Source organism: Rhineura floridana, chromosome 1, assembly GCF_030035675.1.
Source record: "Rhineura floridana isolate rRhiFlo1 chromosome 1, rRhiFlo1.hap2, whole genome shotgun sequence".
Lineage (NCBI taxonomy): Eukaryota > Metazoa > Chordata > Lepidosauria > Squamata > Rhineuridae > Rhineura > Rhineura floridana.
Window position 1 is genome coordinate 62358782 of NC_084480.1, and position 24648 is coordinate 62383429.

The window sequence follows — 24648 nt, forward strand, 5'->3', positions numbered from 1 at the left end:
ATCAGTTATAGATCACAAGAAGCTACCAAATGTGCACAGCATGCACATATTCTGCCCTCCTTCCAATTACACATTTTAAACATCTTTATGACAACTCTTTCTGTAACTTTGTGGTATTTCTACAGAAACTAACAGCACAATTCTATGCATATTTTACTCTAAAATAAAAAGAACTGTAGATTAATATGGCATAGGTACACCACTGAAGTGGCAATCCTGAGTTGCATTCCCTCCCTGTTCTCTACTAGCATATGGGGTTCACATCCCCATGCTATGATATTGTTGCATAGGACAAACTCAGCTGATTTTAAGAACATAAGAACATAAGAAGAGCCTGCTGGATCAGGCCAGTGGCCCATCTAGTCCAGCATCCTGTTCTCACAGTGGCCAACCAGGTGCCTGGGGGAAGCCCGCAAGCAGGACCCGAGTGCAAGAACACTCTCCCCTCCTGAGGCTTCCGGCAACTGGTTTTCAGAAGCATGCTGCCTCTGACTAGGGTGGCACAGCACAGCCATCACGGCTAGTAGCCATTGATAGCCCTGTCCTCCATGAATTTGTCTAATCTTCTTTTAAAGCCATCCAAGCTGGTGGCCATTACTGCATCTTGTGGGAGCAAATTCCATAGTTTAACTATGCGCTGAGTAAAGAAGCACTTCCTTTTGTCTGTCCTGAATCTTCCAACATTCAGCTTCTTTGAATGTCCACGAGTTCTAGTATTATGAGAGAGGGAGAAGAACTTTTCTCTATCCACTTTTGCAATGCCATGCATAATTTTATACACTTCTATCATGTCTCCTCTGACCTGCCTTTTCTCTAAACTGAAAAGCCCCAAATGCTGCAACCTTTCCTCGTAAGGGAGTCACTCCATCCCCTTGATCATTCTGGTTGCCCTCTTCTGAACCTTTTCCAACTCTATAATATCCTTTTTGAGATGAGGCGACCAGAACTGTACACAGTATTCCAAATGCAGCGGCACCATAGATTTATACAACGGCATTATGATATCGGCTGTTTTATTTTCAATACCTTTCCTAATTATCCCTAGCATGGAATTTGCCTTTTCACAGCTGCCGCACACTGAGTCGACATTTTCATCGTGCTGTCCACTACAACCCCGAGGTCTCTCTCCTGGTCGGTCACCGCCAGTTCAGACCCCATGAGCGTATATGTGAAATTCAGATTTTTTGCTCCAATATGCATAATTTTACACTTGTTTATATTGAATTGCATTCGCCATTTTTCCGCCCATTCACTCAGTTTGGAGAGGTCTTTCTGGAGCTCTTCGCAACCCCTTTTTGTTTTAACAACCCTGAACAATTTAGTGTCATCAGTAAACTTGGCCACTTCACTGCTCACTCCTAATTCTAGGTCATTAATGAACAAGTTGAAAAGTACAGGTCCCAATACTGATCCTTGAGGGACTCCACTTTCTACAGCCCTCCATTGGGAGAACTGTCCGTTTATTCCTACTCTCTGCTTTCTGCTTCTTAACCAATTCCTTATCCACAAGAGGACCTCTCCTCTTATTCCATGACTGCTAAGCTTCCTCAGAAGTCTTTGGTGAGGTACCTTGTCAAACGCTTTTTGAAAGTCTAAGTACACTATGTCCACTGGATCACCTCTGTCTATAGGTTACTGAGACAGGACTTTCCCTTGCAGAAGCCATGCTGGCTTTCATACTCCCAAACATACAGGAATTGCGGCAGAGGGTTGAAATAAGACACTGACACAGTAAACTGGGGTGAACAAAGGGCTACTTTATTAAACTATAAACCAGAACTTTAACTAACCTGCAGAGGAAAACCTAGGTGTGGAACTATCTATAAGCAAGTCTTTGTTTACAGCTCTCAAGTGACCAGCCCCTCCTGGGACAAGTATAAGCCCATTTATCTTACCCCTTACCCCAGCCACACCTGTAGGTGAGCAGGGGGGCCTTCCCACATCACCCCCCCCGGAGCCGTATAACTCCAGGTAGATGAGTTAAGAATGCCCCAGAAGCAGTCCATATCCTGCCCTCAGGCCATAAAGCCTTTCCTGGCAGGCCTCTGGAACCACAAATCACCTCCAAAGGTACCTAAGGGGGGCACCAAACTGTCCTTACCTACTTCCCCTCCCGCACGTATCCGCACCAGTGACCATACAAACTATACTCAACTCAGGGATTAACCTTAACTCGTCAAATTAGCCAAATCAGCCAAAATAACCTATTAGAAAACGCAACGCTCCCTACCCAATTCCATCCTGCCACTACAGTGTGGAGTAGGCAAATAACCTACCCACCAACTTGGGTGGGTAGGATAAAAATTGCTACTCGGTCCCGAAGTGACCATGAACACACCATAGTAATGGGAGGGAGGGGTGGGCATCGCACGCCAAGAGGAAGGTAGGCAGGGTGACACAGGCTTAAATAGCCTAAAGCCGCCCCACCCCTTTTCGCATCGTGACCCACAACGTGCGACCGATGCCCTTACCCTCAATGGCGACCTGGGCTTCAACCCCAGACTGCAAATGTGCACCACCCGTCCAGGCTTCACACGGACGGGCGAAGCGGGACTTCTGCTATGTAGCTTTTTTAGGTGTTTAACTTAAGAATTTGCATGCTACTTTATGCTGCAAAGCAGCTCACAAAGAATATGTACAGATTAGATACATCTATTAGTATGTAGTTAGAAGGAAAAACTATCATTAGCTACATTTTTTGACAGTGACATCTCAATGTTACATAAAAATACAAATGACTTATTAGACAAGTGGAGGTTTTTTTTGTCAGAGCTCTTCTTCTAAAACAGAGAAGGGTATCCCCACGTCTCTTCTGCTATGAGAAGCACTAAAAAAATCTATTGTAAATTAGTCCATTATTTAAAATGAGTAGACCAGATCAGACACCGCACCATGCAGTAAGAATGGGCTGTGGTGAGGCTTGGACTCAGGTGCTTTCCCTTCCCTTTGTGTGCAAAAAGAGGAAGACTACAGCTCATTCAAGGTTTTGAACAAACCAGTATGTTCCGTCTGAAAATTTCTGAACTGTTTTTGGGCACAACAATAAGCTATACTTTACCATTACAGAAATGAGTTTAGATGAGCTACAGGTTAGCACACTCCAGGGGAGTCCCCTCCCTCAGCACAGCCGTGAGAAGGAGACTGGATGCTTGCACTTCCATGTTTAACAAACTGCAGATTGTCATGATGAACAAATCTAGCCAACTTCAAGCCTTGATTCACAAAGCTGACTTTTTCAACCAGGGCCAGCCCCAGGAATGACTGGGCCCTTGGGTGCCAACCTGCCCTAGGGGCCCCACTCCCATGTCCCGCCAGACTGTGCGGGATCACTTCACCTACCTCTTCTCTCTTTCTGTGAATACCCTGCACGCTGGGCGCACAGGTCGCTGCCATCAACCAAGATGCCAGCAGAGGCTTCTTCTAAGGAGCTAATACTCCCACTGCCATCTTTGTTGATGGCACACATGCACATTACACTGCATGCACACATATGCCTGCCATCAATCAGGATGGCAGTAGGGGCATCAGCCCCTTAGAGAAACCTCTGGTGCCATCTTGGTTGATGGCAGCTGCACGTGCAGCACACATGGCATTCACAAAAAGGGAGGAAAGGTAGGTAGAGCAGGCGGGTGCCGCAGGCCCGCATGGTCTGTAGGGGGGCTGGAGCTCCATCTCTGCGATCTGTGGCAGGGTCAGGAGTCGACCCTGCTGAGGATCGTGGAAGGGGAGTGTTACCCCCACACCCTAAGGAGGGGCCCTTCAGGGGCCCTTGGCCAGCACCTGACCTGGCCACCCTTTGGCACCAGCCCTGTTTTCAACAAACCATTATTAAGATTAACAACAATTTAGGGTTCAGATGCAATGCCAAACCATGGTTAATTGAAAACAAAAGTAAAAGCTTCCAAACTTCCCCAGAAGAGAGGGGAAGCAGCTACACATGAATCCAAGGCTTGCCTAGGCTGATTCCCATAAAAAGCCATAGTATATTATTTTGTCCAAATACAGCCATTTTGTTCTCACCTCAGTTAGTTCAAACAAGCCAGGATCTAAAACCATGTTATCAGATTATACTTCATTCAAACAGGGCAGGATTCAACCAAAATAAATTTTCCTTGTGTTCTGCCATAAGAAACTGTGGTTTATTCAAAGCCACACTGGAAGCTTTGAACTTCTATTCTTGAGTATAAAAGGGAAGAGCAGAGGAGTGCATGTGCTGGAGACTCACACTGGCTTGTCCTGATAAGTCATGCTTTGACGCTTACATCTGAACCAGATCAAAACATAGACCCTGTCCATCCAAAAGTCACCACCGAAGCCACTTTTATTTTAACATGCAGTCTTCAGCCTTTTCTATTCCCTCTGTTTTCCTAAGTGCCTTCACCTCATTGTTTCTGTTACTGCGAGTCCTTGCTAGGGATGGAGTTCGCTTCAGTTCCAAGAGTCTGGCTTTCATTGTTGATCCGCCCTTTTTTGTTCCCATTTGCTTTCGCAATTGCTGATCTGCTCATTTTTTTAAAGCGAAAAACACAATTTTTAACTAAAATGGTTATGGAAATGCTTATGCAGCTCCACCATTTTTTCCTATTTATATATCAGTTCGGCAGAAAATTGCCTAAAATAGGAGGGAGGTTAATGGATGTAAATGGCGATCATTATCACCCAGACAGCAGTTAAGAATGCATCAGCTTAGAGGAAAGCCAATTACACAGACAATAACGTGAAATTCAGAACGGAGTTTTTTAAAAAAACATGCCGATAACAGCCGCAAGAAATCAATGCCGGTCCGAAAAGATAGCGGATTATGTTGAAATCCAGTAAGTCTGATTTAGCGGATATTCTCCACCATCCCTAGTCCTCATCTACTCGTGTATAGCATTACACATTTGTCTAACAACAGCAGCTACTACTACTAGAAGAGGGGTGTTGTCCTACAGTTTTAAGCGCATTGTTTTGCTGCCAATTACTACTTTTACCAAACCAAGCTCTCCTCTTGAAACAAGGCCTCTCCTGAAGAAAAAAAAGCAGCATGTGGTATTTCAAAGACAGTAACTGAATGGTATACCTGAGCAGCCTGTGAATATGAAGGAGTGGTATGGAACACAAAGATCAGCACGAAAGGGGAATTTCACTGTATGTGATGGCACCTTTGCATAAACAGTAAAAGAAATATTTGCCATGTTTGACTACTTTATAAATAATAAAGCACTGTGATATCATGTGTTTTGTTACTTTTAATACATATCTCCATTTATGTTACCAAACCTTGCTTATGTAACGCAACATCAATTTTAATTCATCCTTGTTTCATGATGAAATGCTTATCTTTCTATGTTGAAAGTTATTACAAAAGACTACTTAATCATACAGTCATACTACACTGCATGATACTGTGTTGATCCCTCCAGACCTCTAGGTTTCAAGCAGCCATGTATCAGGGAATAGCATTTTGAGCCATTAAAAAAAACTGTAAGAGTAAATTTTGTACCCGAATAGCCTCTAAAGCTGACAAAGGCTAAAAAGGGGGGGAAGGACCCTCTTCTCCCACATACATTTACATCACTGAAAGTTGCAATCCTATACACACTTACTTGGGAGTAATCCCAATTACAGTCAATGTGACTTTCTTCTAAGTAGACATGTTTATGAATGTGCTGTAAGGCTCCCAGTTTAAAACAGGGCTTGTCTGATACCTCCTAATACTGTTATCATGCTACCATTAGAATATGTTTGCCTACTTGATATGGCTAGGGGGATTTTAAAGACACATTTAAGGATGCAGGACACAATACTAAACATCTCAGGAAGGTTCTTCTATGCCAGCGATTCCCAGCATGGGTGGTAGCCTTTCAGGGGGGCGTTAGCATGACTATAAACTTTAGGGGGGCATTTGGGTTCATTAGGGGGGCATTGACATTTGGCAGTCTGATGCGACAGTTGAAGCATTTAAGTTTAATTTTATTTAATACACAAATCATTAATTTTTAAACCGTTTTGTCCCCAGTTAGAATGTATTTAATAGTCTCAATTCATGGAAATAACACTATAAATAGTGTGTGCTCTTTAGTAAAGAAATTCTGAATAGTGGCCAGTGTCATATCAAGGAATCAGGGCTGTGGAGTCGGAGTCGTGGAGTCGGAGTCGGAAGCAATTTGGGGTGGAGTCGGTGTCGGTAGAAATGTACCGACTCCGACTTCAAAATAAATTTTGATTGACACATTTTTAAAAATATAAATTCAAAATGTCAAAGGAGCTTCCCATGAAGTCAGCTGTAGTTGAGCATTTCACCATAACTCAAGATGGAAAACATTTTGTGTGTCAGTGTATGACACAGGACCAGATGAAAACAAATGCTGTGATGCCAAGATCAGGGCATATTCAGGCAGCGATAAAAATGCTCCTATGGGAGCTTCCAATTTAAAAAGACATTTACAGCCCTTTCCAGGGCTGTGGAGTTGGAAGCAATTTTGGGTGGAGTCGGAGTCGGAGTTGGACAATAGAAAAATAGAGGAGTCGGAGTCGAAGGTTTGGCGTACCGACTCCACAGCCCTGCAAGGAATGGGGATATTAGCCATGCCCCGGCACTAGGTAATGTTCTGATGCTGTCTTGAGGGATGTTGGAACCAATCACAAGAGAGTGTTTGATAAGCTGGGTGTATTGGTGGAGGGCACATTCTTCCAACGGATGAGTGCCGTGTGCAAATGGGTGACACAGACAGTCAGTTATTCGCTGGTTTTCTTCAGGAATGGGACACACTTGCTACCCATTGTTTCTGTGATGTTTAAATGAACTTGTTTAACGAAACAATGCCGGTAAACTGAATAAGTTTGTTGTTAAGTAACACAGTGTATTTTATTGGTTCATACTGTGTGGACTTCCAGATATTGTGAAGTTAGCCAAAACTCATCAAGCTCAAGGATCACACTAGTATTTTATAATAAATCTCATTTTATTTACTTTTCTATAACTATGTATGTATATTAATAAATCATACTAAGAATTCAATGTGTAATCTAAGTGCAATAAAAAGGCATGATAAAAACGATTAGTAATAATCATTGAAAATACCTTTTATGCATTACTCATATTTTAAGGGAAGAATAGGAAGCATTGCCATATACTTAATCTGAGGGGGGCGTTGGGCACAAAAAGATTTTGCAAAGGGGCGTTGGGTCGAAAAAGGTTGGGTAACGCTGTTCTATGCTATAACTTTCCTATTCCAAGAGACTGCAACAAAAATGTAGTATATTCCTCTAAAGCGGAATGGGTTTACAGAACTACAGCAGGCACACCTGCAATCCATTTCAAGGGTAAGACAGCTAAAAATTCCATTGAGGAATGTTGTGCTCTTGAATTTCTAGGCAATTCAGGAACTCTTTATAAAATCACCTGCAATTTGCATGGTCTTTGTTTTATACCAGCAGAGGTAGAAAGTGAATTACCATGCATTTATAGGCACTTGCTTAAGTGCTTCACATCAAAACTTCAAGTAGCATTACTACCATTTGAATGTTGAGATTCCATGCTAATTCATCATTTAGCACTTATTTATACATCTCATGAGGTGTTCCATTTTTCAAGACCCCTTTTGGACATCATGATAAGGCTCATCAGAGAAGCCATAACCTGAAACAAACTATAGCTTGGCCTTGAAAGAGGAGCATGCTCCTCAAATTGCACCTACCCCATGCCTGCCTTTGCTGAACAGGGAACAGGGAACAAACCACAGCACGGGTTACATGCAAATCAGTACTTGCAGTTCATTTCCAAACAATTCCCAAGAGGAAGACAAGAACAAACCTAGGCTCTCTCACAGAGCTTATTTGGAGAGAAACACACAAATCATGAGCCCTGGCTTGCATGCAGTGCTAAGTCAACACTGCAGTTTGTTTCCTCTTGGCTTGGCAAAGGAAGGAAGGAACAGAGCCCACAATTTGAGCAGTGTGCACACATCATGCTCTTAATCACATTAAGTATAGTTGTATATTTCAGACTATGGCTTACTGTGACAGGCCCAAGCATATTTGGCAAAGTGAACAATAGCAAAAACATCAAGGATATATCCCTATGCAAAAAGTGACATTTACAGGGAGGAGTGGCTTTGGTACCGAAAATGCAAATGTTAGAAGCCCCAGGAATAAAATTTTACCAAGGTATGTGTCTACCTAAATAATTTATCTCTATTATGGAAAATGAGCTTCCAAACTATGGGTGAAGAGTGGCAACATAGGAAAAGCGGCATGGATTCCTGCTTTATATTACTCTCAGAAATAATTTTCATGTATTTGAATATTAGCAAAAGCACCAAAATAAGGTCTAGCTGATGACATTTATGCCTTAGGCATGTCACTTTCAAGCAATGTTGTGGCATAATACCCTTTTCTCAACAGTATTCACTCCAAAGAAATACTTCCAAGATTTCAGCAGTTAAATTTCTACACAGAACAAGTTAGCTGACTAGCTTCATAACTGAAAACATTCACTGTAATAAGACTGAAATGTTGCAGTTTGAACACCACAGCACTAGATCCAAAATTCTTTATCTTAAATAAATACTGTGTGAATCCACTGTATGTTTGTATTCTGTTAAAATTCCATCTATACCAATATCATTATAGGGAGGGGCTGACCTGAAGTAAGGCAACTGCAATCAAATGCATCCCCAAAACTGATCAGTAACATACAATATTTACTGGAAACAACTATTTAAAAATCCATAAGAAAACTGCCTCTTTTAATTTTACTCTGACAGAAAACTTGTGAAATGTATATGCACCCAGTTAGAAAGGGAGGAAAAAGCTACACTTACTTGCTAATATATTTAAATACATACTTACCCCTTCCCTTTGCTGTTCTTTTGGTGTCACTAATACAGATAATAATATAGTTCCAAGATCTTGGTCAGGATAATGTGGATCCTTCAGACTCAATGTGACATCAACTGATCTAGGAAACCAAAGTGAAAAACACAAAAAAGTTTGTTTCAGCAGTTTGCCTTCATCAGGTCACACAATTTAAAAAGGGATGAGTATGTTTTGCTTATTCCATGTTCTGCAAGGGTGCAAAGCAAACAGAAGGGAGGAAAGCAGAAGTTCCATGCAACACACAGCGCTCAATCTACAGGAGGAAGGGCTGTATCTTATCTGTGTTTGGTTTGTTGTTGTTATGTGCCTTCAAGTCGACTACGACTTAAGGCGACCCTATGAATCAGCGACCTCCAAGAGCATCTGTCATGAACCACCCTGTTCAGATCTTGTAAGTTCAGGTCTGTGGCTTCCTTTATGGAATCAATCCATCTCTTGTTTGGCCTTCCTCTTTTTCTACTCCCTTCTGTTTTTCCCAGCATTATTGTCTTTTCTAGTGAATCATGTCTCCTCATGATGTGTCCAAAGTATGATAACCTCAGTTTCATCATTTTAGCTTCTAGTGATAATTCTGGTTTAATTTGTTCTAACACTCAATTATTTGTCTTTCTCGCAGTCCATGGTATCCATAAAGCTCTCCTCCAACACCACATTTCGAATGAGTTTATTTTTCTCTTATCTGCTTCTTTCATTGTCCAACTTTCACATCCATACATAGAGATCGGAAATAGCATGGTCTGAATGATCCTGACTTTAGTGTTCAGTGATACATGTTTGCATTTGAGGACCTTTTCTAGTTCTCTCACAGCTGCCCTCCCCAGTCCTAGCCTTCTTCTGATTTCTTGGCCATCCTTGGCCAGAGCCCTTCCTGCCTTTCTAGGGAAAGGGAACAAGAACAAGGCCTTTTCTCAGATTACAACCATACTCTCTTGCTGGTTCTCTCTCTCTCTCTCTTCAGTGCTGTGCCTTGAGTCACCATTACTATCACCATCTTTTCAAGGTGACTCCGATACTACAACCTGAAAAATCTAGTTCTTGGCCAAGCAGTGCTGTGGTTCTGCAAGGAGAAAAATCTAAACTGAGGAAGGCCTTTGAAACTTGTTTGCACCTCAAAGCAGCTGGATCCAAGTTCCAACATATAGTGGAGGACAAGCAAAAGCTTCCTCATCTCCTTTCATATGGTCCTTCCATACCCTTAGTATGTGGGGGAGGCACCACTGTAGGTGTGTGCAGGAATTTTTCTAGAGAGGAATAGTATATGCTCCAATTAAACCAACATAAGTAACATCAGAGAACTGGTCTACCATTTCTGGAGTTTCTGGTGTGTAAGCAGTAGTGAGGCCTGGGTATTCAGTATTCCAGGCATACCCCTCTATCATTTCTCAAGGGATAGACCTGCTGTGGATAAACTTGGCATCAAATGATGTCCTTTCCATCCACATTTGGCTCCCTTCACCCCCTGCAACCTTTAATACATTGCACTAATGGTACAATCAACTTCACAGATCCCCAGCAATACCCTTAAAAAACAAACATCTGGATAAACACTGGACTACACTTCAGGATTGTCATACAGTATTCTGACTACCCCAGCAAAATGACTATAAAACTGGAATACTTGCAGGACTGGTGTAATCCACCCTCTCTTAGCCACAGCCCTACCCCCTGCAATATGGGCATAATAATTATGAATTAGCACTAGCAAGCTAGTTTTTAAAAATGTTTACACACTTGGGAAGATAACTTTTTTTTGTAAGACCCAAGTTAGGAATATCACAAATCCCCATTTTGCTCCCACCTACTGTTCTTGAGTACTTGTGCTACTATAAAATCCTGGATGCCTTAATATTTTCTCTTGGACAGTAGTGACTTCTCCACCAGAGGAGACCAGCATTAAAAGGCATAAAAATAAACCAAGAAGGCGATGGGTGTGTCACTCTAATTGGTTAGATATGCTGTCCTAAATGTCAGTCATTGCTATGACTTCATTCATTAGCTAAACACACTGAAAAACAGAGCAGGCTGCTTTGTTACAAACTGATTAAGCAAAGTAATATCTGCCTGTTTGATTATTTACAGAATTTATATACCACCTAATCTTATTTACCACCTAAACTAAACCTTTCAGCAGTTTACATAAAATATACATTAAGATACTGATAAAATAACATGTAAAAAACAAATTGATCTAAAACAGTCTCAAAATATAAACTCAGCAGAATGTATACATTATGAAATAAAATTACATATTAAAATACATGTCAAATTGGGTAGGCTTTAAGTTTTTAGCATTTTGCCTCATCTTGGGTTCTACAACGACTGAAGACCTTTTTTATAGAAAAAGAAAGAAAGCTGGGAGTCTGGGGATTATGTCTCATCCAGAGGAAGCAACTGCTCCCTCTCACAGGTGCCCATGGGCACTGCTCTGAATACTGGCATTTTCAGAAACGATGAGTATGAGAGGCACAGAGCCAAACTTTCTCTATCGATTGTATCCATTCTGTGTGATATGCTGCTTTTGGAAGCACATTTTGTCACTTCCATTGGCATTAAAAACCGAGCCTTCAGCAAGGTATTTAACTAATTTTTCTGCTGCCGTTACAGATGGTTTTCTGAGTACTTTCAATTACTCTTAATACTTCAAATTGTGATTGTATCAATACTATGTTCTACAGTTCACTGGAGAATGCAGTATATAAATGCTACAAATAAATGGTTTGGGGAGTAATGAAATTCACTTGAACTCAGTGTACTGAAAAATCATTGACAAATGACTACTATTTTAACATCAGACACAGGGGAGTATTCTAGGTGATCAGAAAACTAGTGATTTCTATTAAAACTCTTGGGGCATCTGATGGACATCTGTCGTCCTATGGGGTGGTCTTTAAATGTTTTTTGCTGCCTTGCTTTGAAGAGCAGGGAGGCTCCAGTACCCAAACAAGGCCAGCTCTATTAAAATTAGGCATGATGCCAGATATGCCTTGATGTGACAAGGAAGAGTATGTACTATTCTCAAAATACTAGGACTGGGGTCATCCAATGAAACTGAATGTTGAAAGATTCAGGACAGACAAAGGAAAGTACTTCTTCACACAGCACATAGTTAAACTATGGAATTCACTCCCAGAAGCAGTATTTATTTATTTATTTATTAAATTTATTAGTCGCCCATCTGGCTGGTTTATACAAGATAAAAAACAATACAATGGTCACCACTTGGATTATTTTAAAAGATTAGACAAGTTCATGGAAGATAAGGCAATCAATGGCTACTAGCCACAGTGGCAATGTTCTGCCTCCACATACAGGTTTCTGGGAATCACTAGTGGAGAACATGATGCTGCAATCAGATTCTGCTTACAAGCTTTCCATGATCATCTGGGTGGCCACTGTGGGAACAGAGTGCTGGACTAATGGGCCTTTGACCTGATGCAGCAAGCTTGCTTTATAAGTTCTTAATACTACACTGCAGAAGGTATACGACACCAATGTCACAAGAAAGAACAAAGTCTTGAGGGATCTTGAAAGCTTACATATTATAGCATCAGGTTTTATGAATTAGAAGATAAAAACACACTCACTGTTCGGCTCACGAATTGAAGTATATTTGCTGTATATTTCCTCCTCCTTTTGTGTATCAAGGCCTGAACACCTCTATGTACTTATATATTCATGCCATTTATTACTGATACTGCTACTGAAATATTTCTATATGCTTCTGCTCTGCTATGCATTTACTATAAATATTATTCTATCATTGTATTCACATTTATAATTGTATCTTTAAAATATATATAAAAATGCTCTTAGTATTGACAATGTCAGAAATACAATGTCTGAGATAAAGCCAGGAATGTTTATAACTTTCCCCATCTTGTCTGCAAAACAAAGCACAGTTCTGTAACATTGCTTGTATGTATTACGGAACCAGCTAGTTACCCAAGGCCACCAATGACAGTGTAGTCTATGTTATGATAACATGTAGAGGATGTGTGGGTGTGAAAGAATGTCTCTTTCGAAGGCTTATGGCTGAAACTGGAGCTTTGGAGGCGCTGAAGGTTATTAAGACAACAACAACTGGAGGGTGTCTGGAATACATCAACCACAAACCAATGTTATAATCCTAATGTAAGTCTGAGTACCCTAAAAGACCGGAGCCCTTGATAGGCACCAAGCTGCATGAGAAAGAGGAGATGCAATCCTGAGAACACGAATATGCCAAGAGACTGACATCACTGCAAGTGCTAGCTCACCAATAGATGGATGAGAAACCGGGGCTCAGTGAAGATATCAAAAGAACATAAAAACCATGATCTGACTATAAGGATACCCCAGCTTCACCAGAAGATTTGAGAAGTTTTCTGCCACAGCCTACCACCTGAAACTCCATCAGCACACCTCCTTCTCCAAGTCTCTTCTTCCTTGCTACAGTACTGGTTGGCTACCAGCTACTTACGTGAGTGTATGAGTATGAAATATCAGGACTATTGGGCATATCTAATTTTGCATTTTACCATTCCTGCAATGGATGACTCACAAGAGCACCTCCATCTGTGTCAATTGAAATTCTTTCAATAAATCTTTTAAAACCTTTTGTATCGATGTGGTCTCAGGAATGGCTTTGGGTTCATTGGTAAGACATAATTCCCCAACACTATGTGTCACTGCCAGTTCCAGTGGTCTTCATCTCTCTCTTCTGAAAATGGAGGCAGACGATGCTAGTCAAATCCCCCCCTTTTTACTGTAAAACCTGGTGGGAGCAGCTTGAATGCATTTTTTTTAAAAAAAAATCAGCTTCAAAGAGGTTTTGCAACTGATCAGCCGATCAACCCGTTCCCCTTACAGGTGTAGCTAATGCAAACGCTATGCTCCAGCGACTTGTGTGTTCACAGTCACAGCCTACTTCATCTAAGGCATAAAATGTTACCATAGGTTGATGGACATATATTAGTGGTGTGCATCAGATTTGGGTCAATCCCAAATCCCAAGCCAGAGTGAGGAGTCTCAGAAGAATTCTGGGATTGTCCAAGGATAAAGCAGGATTTGAATGAGGCTGCATAAGTCAAGGCAGGGTTCTCTGAAATGCTTCATGGAGGCTTGATAAACCAAACATTTTTTTTAAAATGCTACATACAAGCATTTACTAAAAACATAATAGTGTCTCTAAGTACCATATAAGGAAAGCACCAAAGTGCGGGGAGGTGGAGCAGCATTGCAAGACTGAAAAGTATATCTTTAAGCTTAAGGAATACGCTAGAATAGAGAAGGGGTACGGAAGGAGCTCCATTGTGACTGATAGGTTAAGCTTGTAATCAGAGGGAAAGGTTTAACCAGAAAGCAAATTTCTTTTAATTCTTCTCACCCTAAAATAAAACTTTTAAAGGTACATAACAGAAAGGCCCCTGGAACCTATTTGTCTACAAGTTAGTAGTTTACTTATATAGGAGCACATCTCTCGTCTGCATTTTTAAGACCAATTGCCATGAATTGCCAGTCTGCATCTGTGTTGGAATTGCTTTTTAATTTTTTTAAAAAACCTTTTTTTAAAAACAATATATTTAACCCTTTTTTAAAGATGTCTTTAAAGCTTTTAAAAAAATGTTTTTAAAGTTGTTTTGTTTTAATGTATTTTAAGGTCTGTTTCTATTATGTTTTAAAGTGTTTTTAGTGCTTTTGTTTGCCTCCCTGGGCTCCTGCTTGGGTGGGATATAAATCATATAATAAGTATATAAATAAATAAATAAATGAAGGAGAAAGACCTGCAGGTTGGGGATGCTTCTGGACCTAGGTTTACTACTCAAGCCTCAAAGGGCAACATTGGCCTGAAGCACCTTTTTCTAGCTTAGTTTGATTCAACAGATGACCTATTGTAATGTGCTCAATGGAGATATTGTTGAAGACCATTCAGAAAATACTGCGGCCATACTGTTGAGAGGGGGGCATTACAACAACATATGGAGGTTACCACCAACCTAGGGTCTTCTTGGTAGTGGTCAAGCTACAGAATTCCCTACCAATGGAAGTCCATCTTTTATAAACTTCAGAAGGAAGTATTAATTTTAGAGGATTATTTGCCTTGTAGACTTTTCCAACTGGAGAGTTCATGTTTTCATCTTTGTCTCTGAGATTAAGTTATTCCTTTTTTTAAACCTACCCTAAAACTAATGCCTCCCTTTGCAGGAAAATCAATGCAGCCATCCTTCTAAAATTTGGGAAATACATCTACAAATTTCATCAGTTCCACCAAAAATAAAGTTAGAATTTTATCTTTAAAAAACAATTTAAAAATCCAGCTTTAAATGCCCCTAGACCTCCTTGCCTGCAATGTGGCAAACAGGAAGAGCTAATGTGCCTGTAAATTTCATCCATTTATGTCAAAAGTTATAGCAGTTTTTTTTATATTTTTCCAGTAAAGCGTGTGTGTGTGGGGGGGGGAGAGAACACAAGCAAAGTGAACTTGGACAGATCCTGAGCCAAACTGGGCAGTCTACAAAGCACCTCAGACCAAGGCAGGCTATTTCACAAAATGCTGAACTGTGTGGTCCAAAGCCAAGCCAAATCATGTGGTCAGTGCACACCCCTAGGTTATACACCAAAGGCAGGGAACCTCTGAGCCAGTCATGATCCCTCAGGCAGTCCCATTTGGTTCCCAAAGCCATTTCCCCCAAACCACACCCACTCACCCACCTGCTGACATCACTAGTGAGATCAGCTGTTGAGCAGGAGGACAGGGTGTAATCCTGCCATGGCTGCTCAGTTCTGTTCTCAGCAGGGAACACAATTGTGCATGAACAGCAACAGGATTTTATCCATGTTCACCAGCTGAGCAGGGTTTAACAACCCAGTGGCTAAAGCCCCCTTTGAAGAAGCTCATGCATGCCAGCTACTTTAAATATGCTTTTGGAAAGGCTTTATGACAGCTCCTGCATTCCCATTTGCTCAAATGGAGATTGAGGGCTGTCTTAAAGCCTTTGCAAAAATCTCCCCCCTTAGCTTATTAACTCCCAAACGATGAGGATAAAGGGAGAGAAGGGAGACTTTTGACAAGTGGCCAGGATTGCCCACCTATCAATCATGTGATGTAATAATGATATCACTTGATTAACAGGTGGTGGCCACACTCACCTGTCAAATTTGACCTTGGAGTCCAATCCCTTGGAGTCAAAAAAGTTCCCCATCACTGATATACACACATCATCAGAGGGAAAAACTGTGTAAAGTGGCATTGAATGAAGATTCTGTGAAAATTCAATTTTTTAAAAAATGTACAGTGACCGTTCACAACAGAAGTAACTGGTGATAACACCATCAGCGTAGCATTGCTAACACCATCCTCTCTAATCATGTCCCAAACCCAAACTTGTTGATCTACTTCAGCAGTTTTACAACATGATACCTATTTTGCTCTAGTGAACTGATGTCCAAAAAAGCTGATCCCATGAAGTCATCTTGAAGCCCAAAGTCATAATCAAAGACCTAAGATGAACAAAAGAAACAAGATTTCTTATTTTTGGGGATTACATTAACAACAGATTTGAGAACATATGCAAAAACAAAGTTTATACAACAGGATGGTTGAGCTTTGCCTGTACATATCAATGACAACTAGCCTTGGTGGCTCTGTTCTATCTCCACTGTTGGAGGTAGTATGCCTCTGAATGCCAGTTGCTGGGAATCACAAGTGGACAGAGTGCTTTCTGCACTCAGGTCCTGCTTTCCAACTTGCCGTAGGCATTGGGCTGGCCCAATGTGAAAACTGTGAAAACAGGATGCTGGACTAGATGAGCCACTGGCCTGATACAGCAGGACCCTTCTTAAGTTCTTATAGGGAGACCTTTGTTGGGATATTCAACTACAAATCAATGATACCTCAAACTGCATGCTGTTTTGTACATTGTGTATTTGTATACATTCCTTATTTAAATGAGGGTTTAAATTTCTATTTTGCTATTCCCTTGTGTGTTCTAAACATTGGATTGTATTTTTTAAAAGATACCAAACATTTATGTTCTAAACAATTAAGAATATTACAAGAAAAGACAAGGCTAAAGTTATAAAGTTTTTAACATGTTTTCTTAACTTGAATTTCCATGATGGCAACATTAAGCCACATAACATTCCACTGAAAAACTGCAACACTGAGTGGAGTGATGCAACATTATACATACTGTAGAATCATATGTGGCTCACCTTTATGTACAGTTGTTCCCTTAAATGTTCAATCATGATGGAAGTTTTTTCTTCCCATACAGGATTAAGATTCTTATGGATTGTTTTGCTTCTATATACTTCTTTTCCACCAATTTTAAACTTGACATATGGATCACTTGTCCCTGAAACAAAAGTCAGGATTATGTATGTTAACTGCATGTACCTTGAAAGTCATACCAAAAAAAATTTTTTTTAAGTTTTTAAAATTTTTAATGATTTTAAAAGATTTGGGGGGGAAACCACTGAGGCTGCGGGCAGTCACTTCAAAGGTAGCAAGAATGTTTTTTTCTGGCTGCATTCTGAAGCTACTCTGCCCTCTGCTAGCCGCACCTCCCTTCCCCACTGCCGACTTCAAACCTTTCAGGGCTTCCCACAGCAAAATGTTGGGCCAATCACTGTCTCTGCCTGAGCCTGCGGCAAAACATTTCCATTAGCCACATTTGGGAAACAAATGGGTTGATATACCAATCAGTTGCAAAATCTGCCTGAAGCTGAATTTATTTTTAAAAATGCACTCAAGTGATCCAACCAGAGTTTTAAAGTAAAAAGGGGTGGAGTTTCTAGTGTGATGTGCCCCCATTTTCAGAAAAGAGAGGTGAAGATACATTGGAACCAGCACAACAGAAAGTGTGTCTCTACCCTGAGAGTAGCTGAAGAGTGTGTGAATTGATGCCAGTGGAGAAACTGACTGTAGTGATGCTGAAACCAGCTGCACTATAACCGAGGCAAGATTTCAAAGTAGATATATATTTTTTAATACTATGATGAATCGCTTGAAGCAAAATATTCCCTCAAGATTTAAATGTACCATTTAATATCCTCTCACAATTTGTCATCTGGCAGAACAATCCAGAGGAGAATGGAGAATTCCAGGTTTGCACTGTCAGGGAATGGGGAAGGAAGACATGATGGTTGACTGTTTTTGTTTTCTTTTGGGGGGTAGCATGGTGACAATTGGGGGGGATCTAGAAAGCAAGTTCCATGGCTGATCCACTCCCAGAACACAATTTGCCGCCTCCTCCTGCTATCAGAACACTGATGGCGGAAGAAGGAAGACATGGAGGTTTTCATGGCTATAAATATAGAGACTTCCATGGGCAAATTTCCTGCTTCACCTGCAGGGAGAGAGATCTGCAAAATCCTATGCCCCTGGACAGCGCTTTGGAGACCATAAAAGTAATACCAAAAAAGTATTACTCTTTATTTCCAGAATGGGTTTTTTTTGTTTGAATAATAGTTATTTTAATTATTAGTATATAAATTATTTCTATATTTTTGAATATATATTTTTGTTATATAAATATTATTTCTATTATTAAAATGTTTATTACTTACTTTGTATTTATTTTTTTACAAACATTTCATATAAAATTATAGGAATTACGAATGTGTTATAACACCTTACCCCTCTCCCAATTATTTTTGTGAAAGTTGGGTACGCCGGTAAAATCAATGTCTCAAAAGGGGTACGCGCATGTTGAAAGTTTGGGAAACACTGCTCTAGACACTGAAGAGTTCTGTAGTTTTTTGTGTTAGAAAATAGCTGGTCTGGGCAAAACTGTAAGCATGACCCTTTCAGATGCCATTTACTTCCCTCTAATCTTAGTGAGTTTTAAGTTAAGTGCAGTAATTATTACCAAAATTAAAATAGATAACTGACAGCTGGTGCATCTTGCATAACATTCATATGTGCATTGCTGTACAACAGAGTTTAGAGGCTAGTTATTACAAATTCAAGTTTATTCTGTGAAAGTATTTCAAAGGTTTGTGATATTTCATTAGTCCACAAGGTGGCAATGTATTCTGCCAAATTCAGATTCAATTTATTATTAGTTTAGATGCGGGACTTTTGAGTAAAAGTTAGTTCAAAGCAGCTCAATTACTAACAAGTTTTACAGCACATATTTGCTTTTGCTTTCTATTTATTTTTTTAAAATATAGATAGCAAATATTCCCTTCACTTTTTCCATTAATAAATTCAGTTAAAACAGTATAACATTACACTACAAAAATATTTCATAGAATCATAGAATAGTAGAGTTGGAAGGGGCATATAAGGCCATCAAGTTCGAGCACAGCATTCCCGACAGATGGCTGTCCAGCTGCCTCTTGAATGCCTCCAGTGTCGGAGAGCCCACTACCTCTCTAGATAATTGGTTCCATTGTCCTATGGCTCTAACAGTTAGGAAGTTTTTCCTGATGTTCAGTCGAAATCTGGCTTCCTGCAACTTGAGCCCATTATTCCGTGTCCTGCACTCTGGGGTGATCGAGAAGAGATCCCGGCCCTCCTCTATGTGACAACCTTTCATGTACTTGAAGAGTGCTATCATATCTCCCCTCAGTCTTCTCTTCTCCAGGCTAAACATGCCCAGTCCTTTCAGTCTCTCCTCATAGGGCTTTGTTTCCAGTCACCTGATCATCCTTGTTGCCCTCCTCTGAACCTGTTCCAGTTTGTTGTCTGCATCCTTCGTGAAGTGCAAAGACCAGAACTGGAGGCAGTACTCAAGATGAGGCCTAACCAGTGCTGAACAGAAGGGAACTAATACTTCACGCAATTTGGAAACTATACTTCTGTTAATGCAGCCTAATATAGCATTTAAGTGCCTTAATTCACTTCATGTTGGAATTAAGATAGACTTGCATTTTTCAGATGTAGAATGCAATTCTATTACCCAATGCTTTAGTGGATGGCTGAGCAAAACATGTGCTGCCATTCTTCTATTTGTGGCATGGACAACAATGAGATTTCTCAGGGAAACTATCTCAAGGTACTTTGTTTATTTATTTGGTTTCAATATTGATCTTAGAATTTAACATACAATTAGAGTATTTCATCCTGCAATACATGCATGTCTCTGCATGCGTCTTTGTGAAGTCTGGAAGGTAAACTGGTATTAGAGAACAAAGCCAGATTGCATGAGTATTTGCCAATAGAACTATTCACTAAAGCAGTGTTTCTCAATTAGTGGGTCTTGGACCATTTTCCAGTGGGTCTCAGTGCCACTTGTGCCTTCCACCTATGTCCATAGCCTTTTGGATGGATGAATGCCAGCACCTGAAACTCCTTGCATGCTAAGTGGCTGGAAGACAGAATGATTCAAGTAGCTTTCTAACACACTGTTGTTTTTAACTAGTGCAGGTCTTTGTTAGTCTGCTATCATAGTTATAGTAGCAACAACCAGTCTGAGCACATGGTGGCAGTATCTTTCCATTAGAAATGATGCCTCAATTAGACTATAATCTTGCACAAAAGCAAAAAAAAACCCACCAAGTTCTTAATACAACCTTGCATTAAGACAAAATCTACAGCCAATATTAGACCAGCTGCTTTGCAGGACAGTTATTTGTGCTTGCCACACCAGTCCATTTATTCCAGCAATAATAAGCTTGGGGGCAAACATCGTCCCTACCTAAATAATAGGTGCCAATTTAATACGATTTCCCAATCTTACATTCTTCTGTCTGGAAATCCATGCTGGCTATAGCACCCTACCAAATTCCTCAAGCTAAACAGGAAGTGGATTGGTCTGAAAGACCAACCCAAGTGTTTGCATTTTTACAAATTTGTAGGGCAGTATTTCTCAGAGAAGAGATCAGGTATCCTGCTCCCCTGGTGCATTCACTATAGCTGCCCAATGTTCCTGCTTTTTAAAAGTTTGACAGAAATATCTGTTAGCTATAGGTACATTCTTAAACCACAAGGGTTTTTGCCTATTAATGAATATATTCTGTAATGTCCACCAAACTATGATCTTTAAGATCCACTGAACATATCTGCTGGCAAATCTTTCAGAAGAGAAACTGAAATTGTACTGCAGCGTGGAATATTTATTCAAATAATCATTTAACTTGTAATATGAATCACATTTTTTCTAGCAGACTTTATTAGTGGCCCTTTTACATTCATTTGTTCTTCAACTCAGTTTCCAAAGAACAAAATTATTCTACCATATTCTTATTAACTTTTACAGTAGATCTTCACTGGAGATGTGTAAGTGCTATCATCGCTTTTATGATAGGTACCAGGGCTGGCGCTAAAGGGCAGCCAGGTCAGGCCCTGGCTGAGGATCCCTGGGCCACAGGGGCCCTGTGATAGGGTGGGGGAGTAGCGCTCCCCTTCCACAATCCGTGGCAGAGTACTTCCACGGATCATAGGGAGAGAGCTTCCCAGCCGCCCACCCATTCACTGGCTCCACCTACCTGTCTCTCCTGTCTTTCTGTAGTTGTGCCATGTTTTATTATGGTACGCCTTTGAAGGTGTTTCATGGTTATCATAGTTGATGTCATTCTAGCAAAATTACCATCCTGCAAGAGGTCGTTTGCTTGGTTGATGGCAGGAGTGCATGTAGCATGCATGTGTGCCATCAACCAAAATGGCGGCAGAGGCTTCAGGCTCTTAGGGAAACCTCAGCCACCATCTTGGTTAATGGCAGCCCAGTGCACACAGCCGCAAAAGACAGGAGAGACAGGTAGGTGGGATGTGTGTGCGTGTGCATGTGTGCTGGGGCCCAGGGCAAGCTAGTGCCCAAGGGCCCTGGCATGCCTGGCACCAGCCTTGATAGGTACAGTTCCTGCAACATACTTCTGTGCTCCCAGATTTCATACCAATTTTTATGCTACAAATATGTAGTAGTTTATGATTCTCAGAGCTATCATTTCAAGTTTTCAAATAGCAACAATTGAACAAAATTCAGGTCTCTTCTCAATTATATGGGCTGACTTCTGACAATTGGTTCACAGAAATAAGGATGGAAACTGCAGATTCCATTTGACAGAAACTGATAGGTTCCCAGACACTAGTTCATATTTTAATCCTTAGTTATCACAAAGCAAACGACCTCTTGCAGGATGGTAATTTTGCTAGAATGACAGCAACTATGATAACCATGAAGCAACTTCAAAGGCGTACCATAATAAAACATGGCACAACTACAGAAGCATGAACCTCTGTAATGGCATAAGACACTGGAGACTTCAGGAAGGTAGAAAGACATCAAAACCAACTAGTGTAGAATTTATTTATCATGAGAAATCACAGTTTGCAAGTCAATTCATCCCTATCACCAACTCTTGACATTTTTACCCTGCTCTCCCACAGTGTAATATTTGCTACCCCCCACCCCCGTCACACTGCCTCTGTTTGATAATTTTGCTCATGTTGTTTTATAGCCAATGATTCTAGAGAAAAATGAAATAGTTGGGTGACTTTGTCCACTGTAAATCCATGCTCTTTTCCTTCCTGTCCACCATCCACCTGGCGAACTGTTTCTCCTCCTTCCTACTAAACCTTTCTATCTTTTCCTTTCCCCCTGCTGCTGTTGTCTAACCCCTCCACATGCCTCCTTCATCCTAGCTGATCCCCTTTCATAGTTGCATCTTCTCCACCATTATCCCTCCTCTCCTCCACATAAATCAACATCTCTTTCCCCTCTGGCTCCTTCCCTGCCACATTCAAACATCCTGTCATGTCAAAAAATCCCTTGACCCATACATCCTCCCCAACTACTTCCTCATCTTCCTTCCACCATTTAACTCCAAACTGCTGGAGTGTATTTACTTCTGTTGTCTCAACTTTCTCTCTTCCAATTCTGCTCTTGACCCCTTCTACTCTTATTTCTGCCCCTTGCACTCCACTGCAATTTGCCCTTGCAAAAATCACAGATGAGCTCCCCAACGTAAAACCAGAGAACTATTAATTCCTCCTTCTTCTGTGTCTTTCTACTGCCTTTGATGTAGTTGATAAATCTTACTTCATTCTCTTTAACCCCTAGGTTTCTACAATTCTCTTTGTAGCAGGTTCTCCTTTTCCTTGTGTAACGATTATTCTCCAGAGGTTCCTGGAGGACACCTTTGTATTCGGGATGGCACCTTCCTCTGGGAGCAGGCATGGTCTTCTTCAGGTGACCTCACCCTGGGGGAAGGGGCTATTAGGCTTTCCAGACTGGCCCTGCCTGTTGCAGTAAACGGTTAGGACTTGCAGAGCTCCTTAAGAGCTCAGTGTTCTTTCTGCTTTTTCCTCACCTTTCTCATCTGGATCTCTTCATTTTCTCTCCCCCACTCTACCCCCATCCTTCCCCATTATCCGTAGCCAGGATGGAGAGAGGCTCCACCTAGATGCCCAGTCAGGGTATGCTGAGGGAGAGTTTTTCTTCTCGCAGACCATGCCTTCCAGCAAGAGGCATGACTGCATTTTGGAGCAAGCAGTGGCAGCCACTCTTAATGTGCCTTCTCCCATTGGTGTCCAAAGTGGCAAGAAGCACTTTGCTGCAACCGTGGAAGGCCTGGGCTTCTTCCAGCCCCTGCCTTTCCCTACCACAGGTTAGGTTAGGTTATGTTCCACCACATGCCTGAGTTCCATGGGCAGTCGGGCAGAAATCACCAGATCTGGGTTACCTCTAAGGAACTTGAGACCTCCCCATCCAGTAACCAGGAGGCGGGGAGACTCCAGGATTTGGCATCAAACACACGTGAGGAACAAGTGATGAGGGTGAGCACAAATCCATCTAATCCCCTGCCAGGCCAGGAGGAGTTCCCCCAGTTTCTCCACCGGATCAGGGGGATAGTGGCTCAGAAGGAACAGGATGTGGGGTCTTTCCCCACTGCAGGCTCATCCGCCATTCCCCCCCCCACAAAGGGAAAGGGGGAAAGAGGGCAAAGCCTCACAAGGTTTCTTGATCTATTCATCCTCCTCTTCTCATTCTTCCCAGTCCTCCACCTCTCCCCAATACTCCCCCAGAGCCCAAGAGGGGTCACCTTAGGGAGCAAAGGCAGGCAGTTAAGGGCAAGTCTACCAGTAAGGGGAAAGCCTCATGGGGGGAAAGGAAAAGCACGGTAAGGCAGTGGCAACTTCTCTTGGACTCAGAAGCCTCCCCTTTCTCTGAGGAAGAGCTGGAGGCCCCGCCCCTGAAGGGGAGACTGTTTCAACCTGATTTTTTCCAGCTTTGGTGGCAAAGGCAGATTCTGGAGCTTCCAAATGAATAGAGCAAGGACTCTGAAGCCTCAGTGCCCTCATCTTCCAAAAGGAGCCGAGTCATCATTTCCAGAGGAGCAACCAAGGGTGGCTATGCATCTCTTCCCATATTCCTTTCAGGACTTCTGGAAGCAGGAATGGGCAACACCCACCAAGCACAAGCCAACACACAAGTAGGTTACCAGACACTGTTCTTTCCCTCAAAAGTGATGGAATAGCTGAAGACCCCTCAGCGGTCATCACACCAGAAGGCGAAGGGGGGCCAAGAGATGCTTGTGATAAGCGAGTAGAAGTGGCATTGTGCAGCATATAGATAGAGGTGATCCAGTGGACATAGTGTACTTAGACTTTCAAAAAGCGTTTGACAAGGTACCTCACCAAAGACTTCTGAGGAAGCTTAGCAGTCATGGAATAAGAGGAGAGGTCCTCTTGTGGATAAGGAATTGGTTAAGAAGCAGAAAGCAGAGAGTAGGAATAAACGGACAGTTCTCCCAATGGAGGGCTGTAGAAAGTGGAGTCCCTCAAGAATCGGTATTGGGACCTGTATTTTTCAACTTGTTCATTAATGACCTAGAATTAGGAGTGAGCAGTGAAGTGGCCAA

The 24648-nt window shown here is 41.5% G+C and overlaps 1 protein-coding gene across 5 annotated transcripts in view; it reads right to left on the minus strand.

The window, feature by feature from the left end:
- Nucleotides 1-24648, minus strand: part of MCTP1 (multiple C2 and transmembrane domain containing 1) — a 389200-nt gene that overhangs the window by 234032 nt on the left and 130520 nt on the right. For all 5 annotated transcript variants that reach the window (XM_061622414.1, XM_061622422.1, XM_061622406.1 and 2 more), the window contains exons 3-5: nt 17056-17198; nt 16262-16341; nt 8836-8944 (exon numbers count right to left, since the gene is read on the minus strand). In XM_061622414.1, the coding sequence (XP_061478398.1) occupies nt 8836-8944; nt 16262-16341; nt 17056-17198 (332 nt within the window). The remainder of the gene's footprint in view (nt 1-8835; nt 8945-16261; nt 16342-17055; nt 17199-24648) is intronic.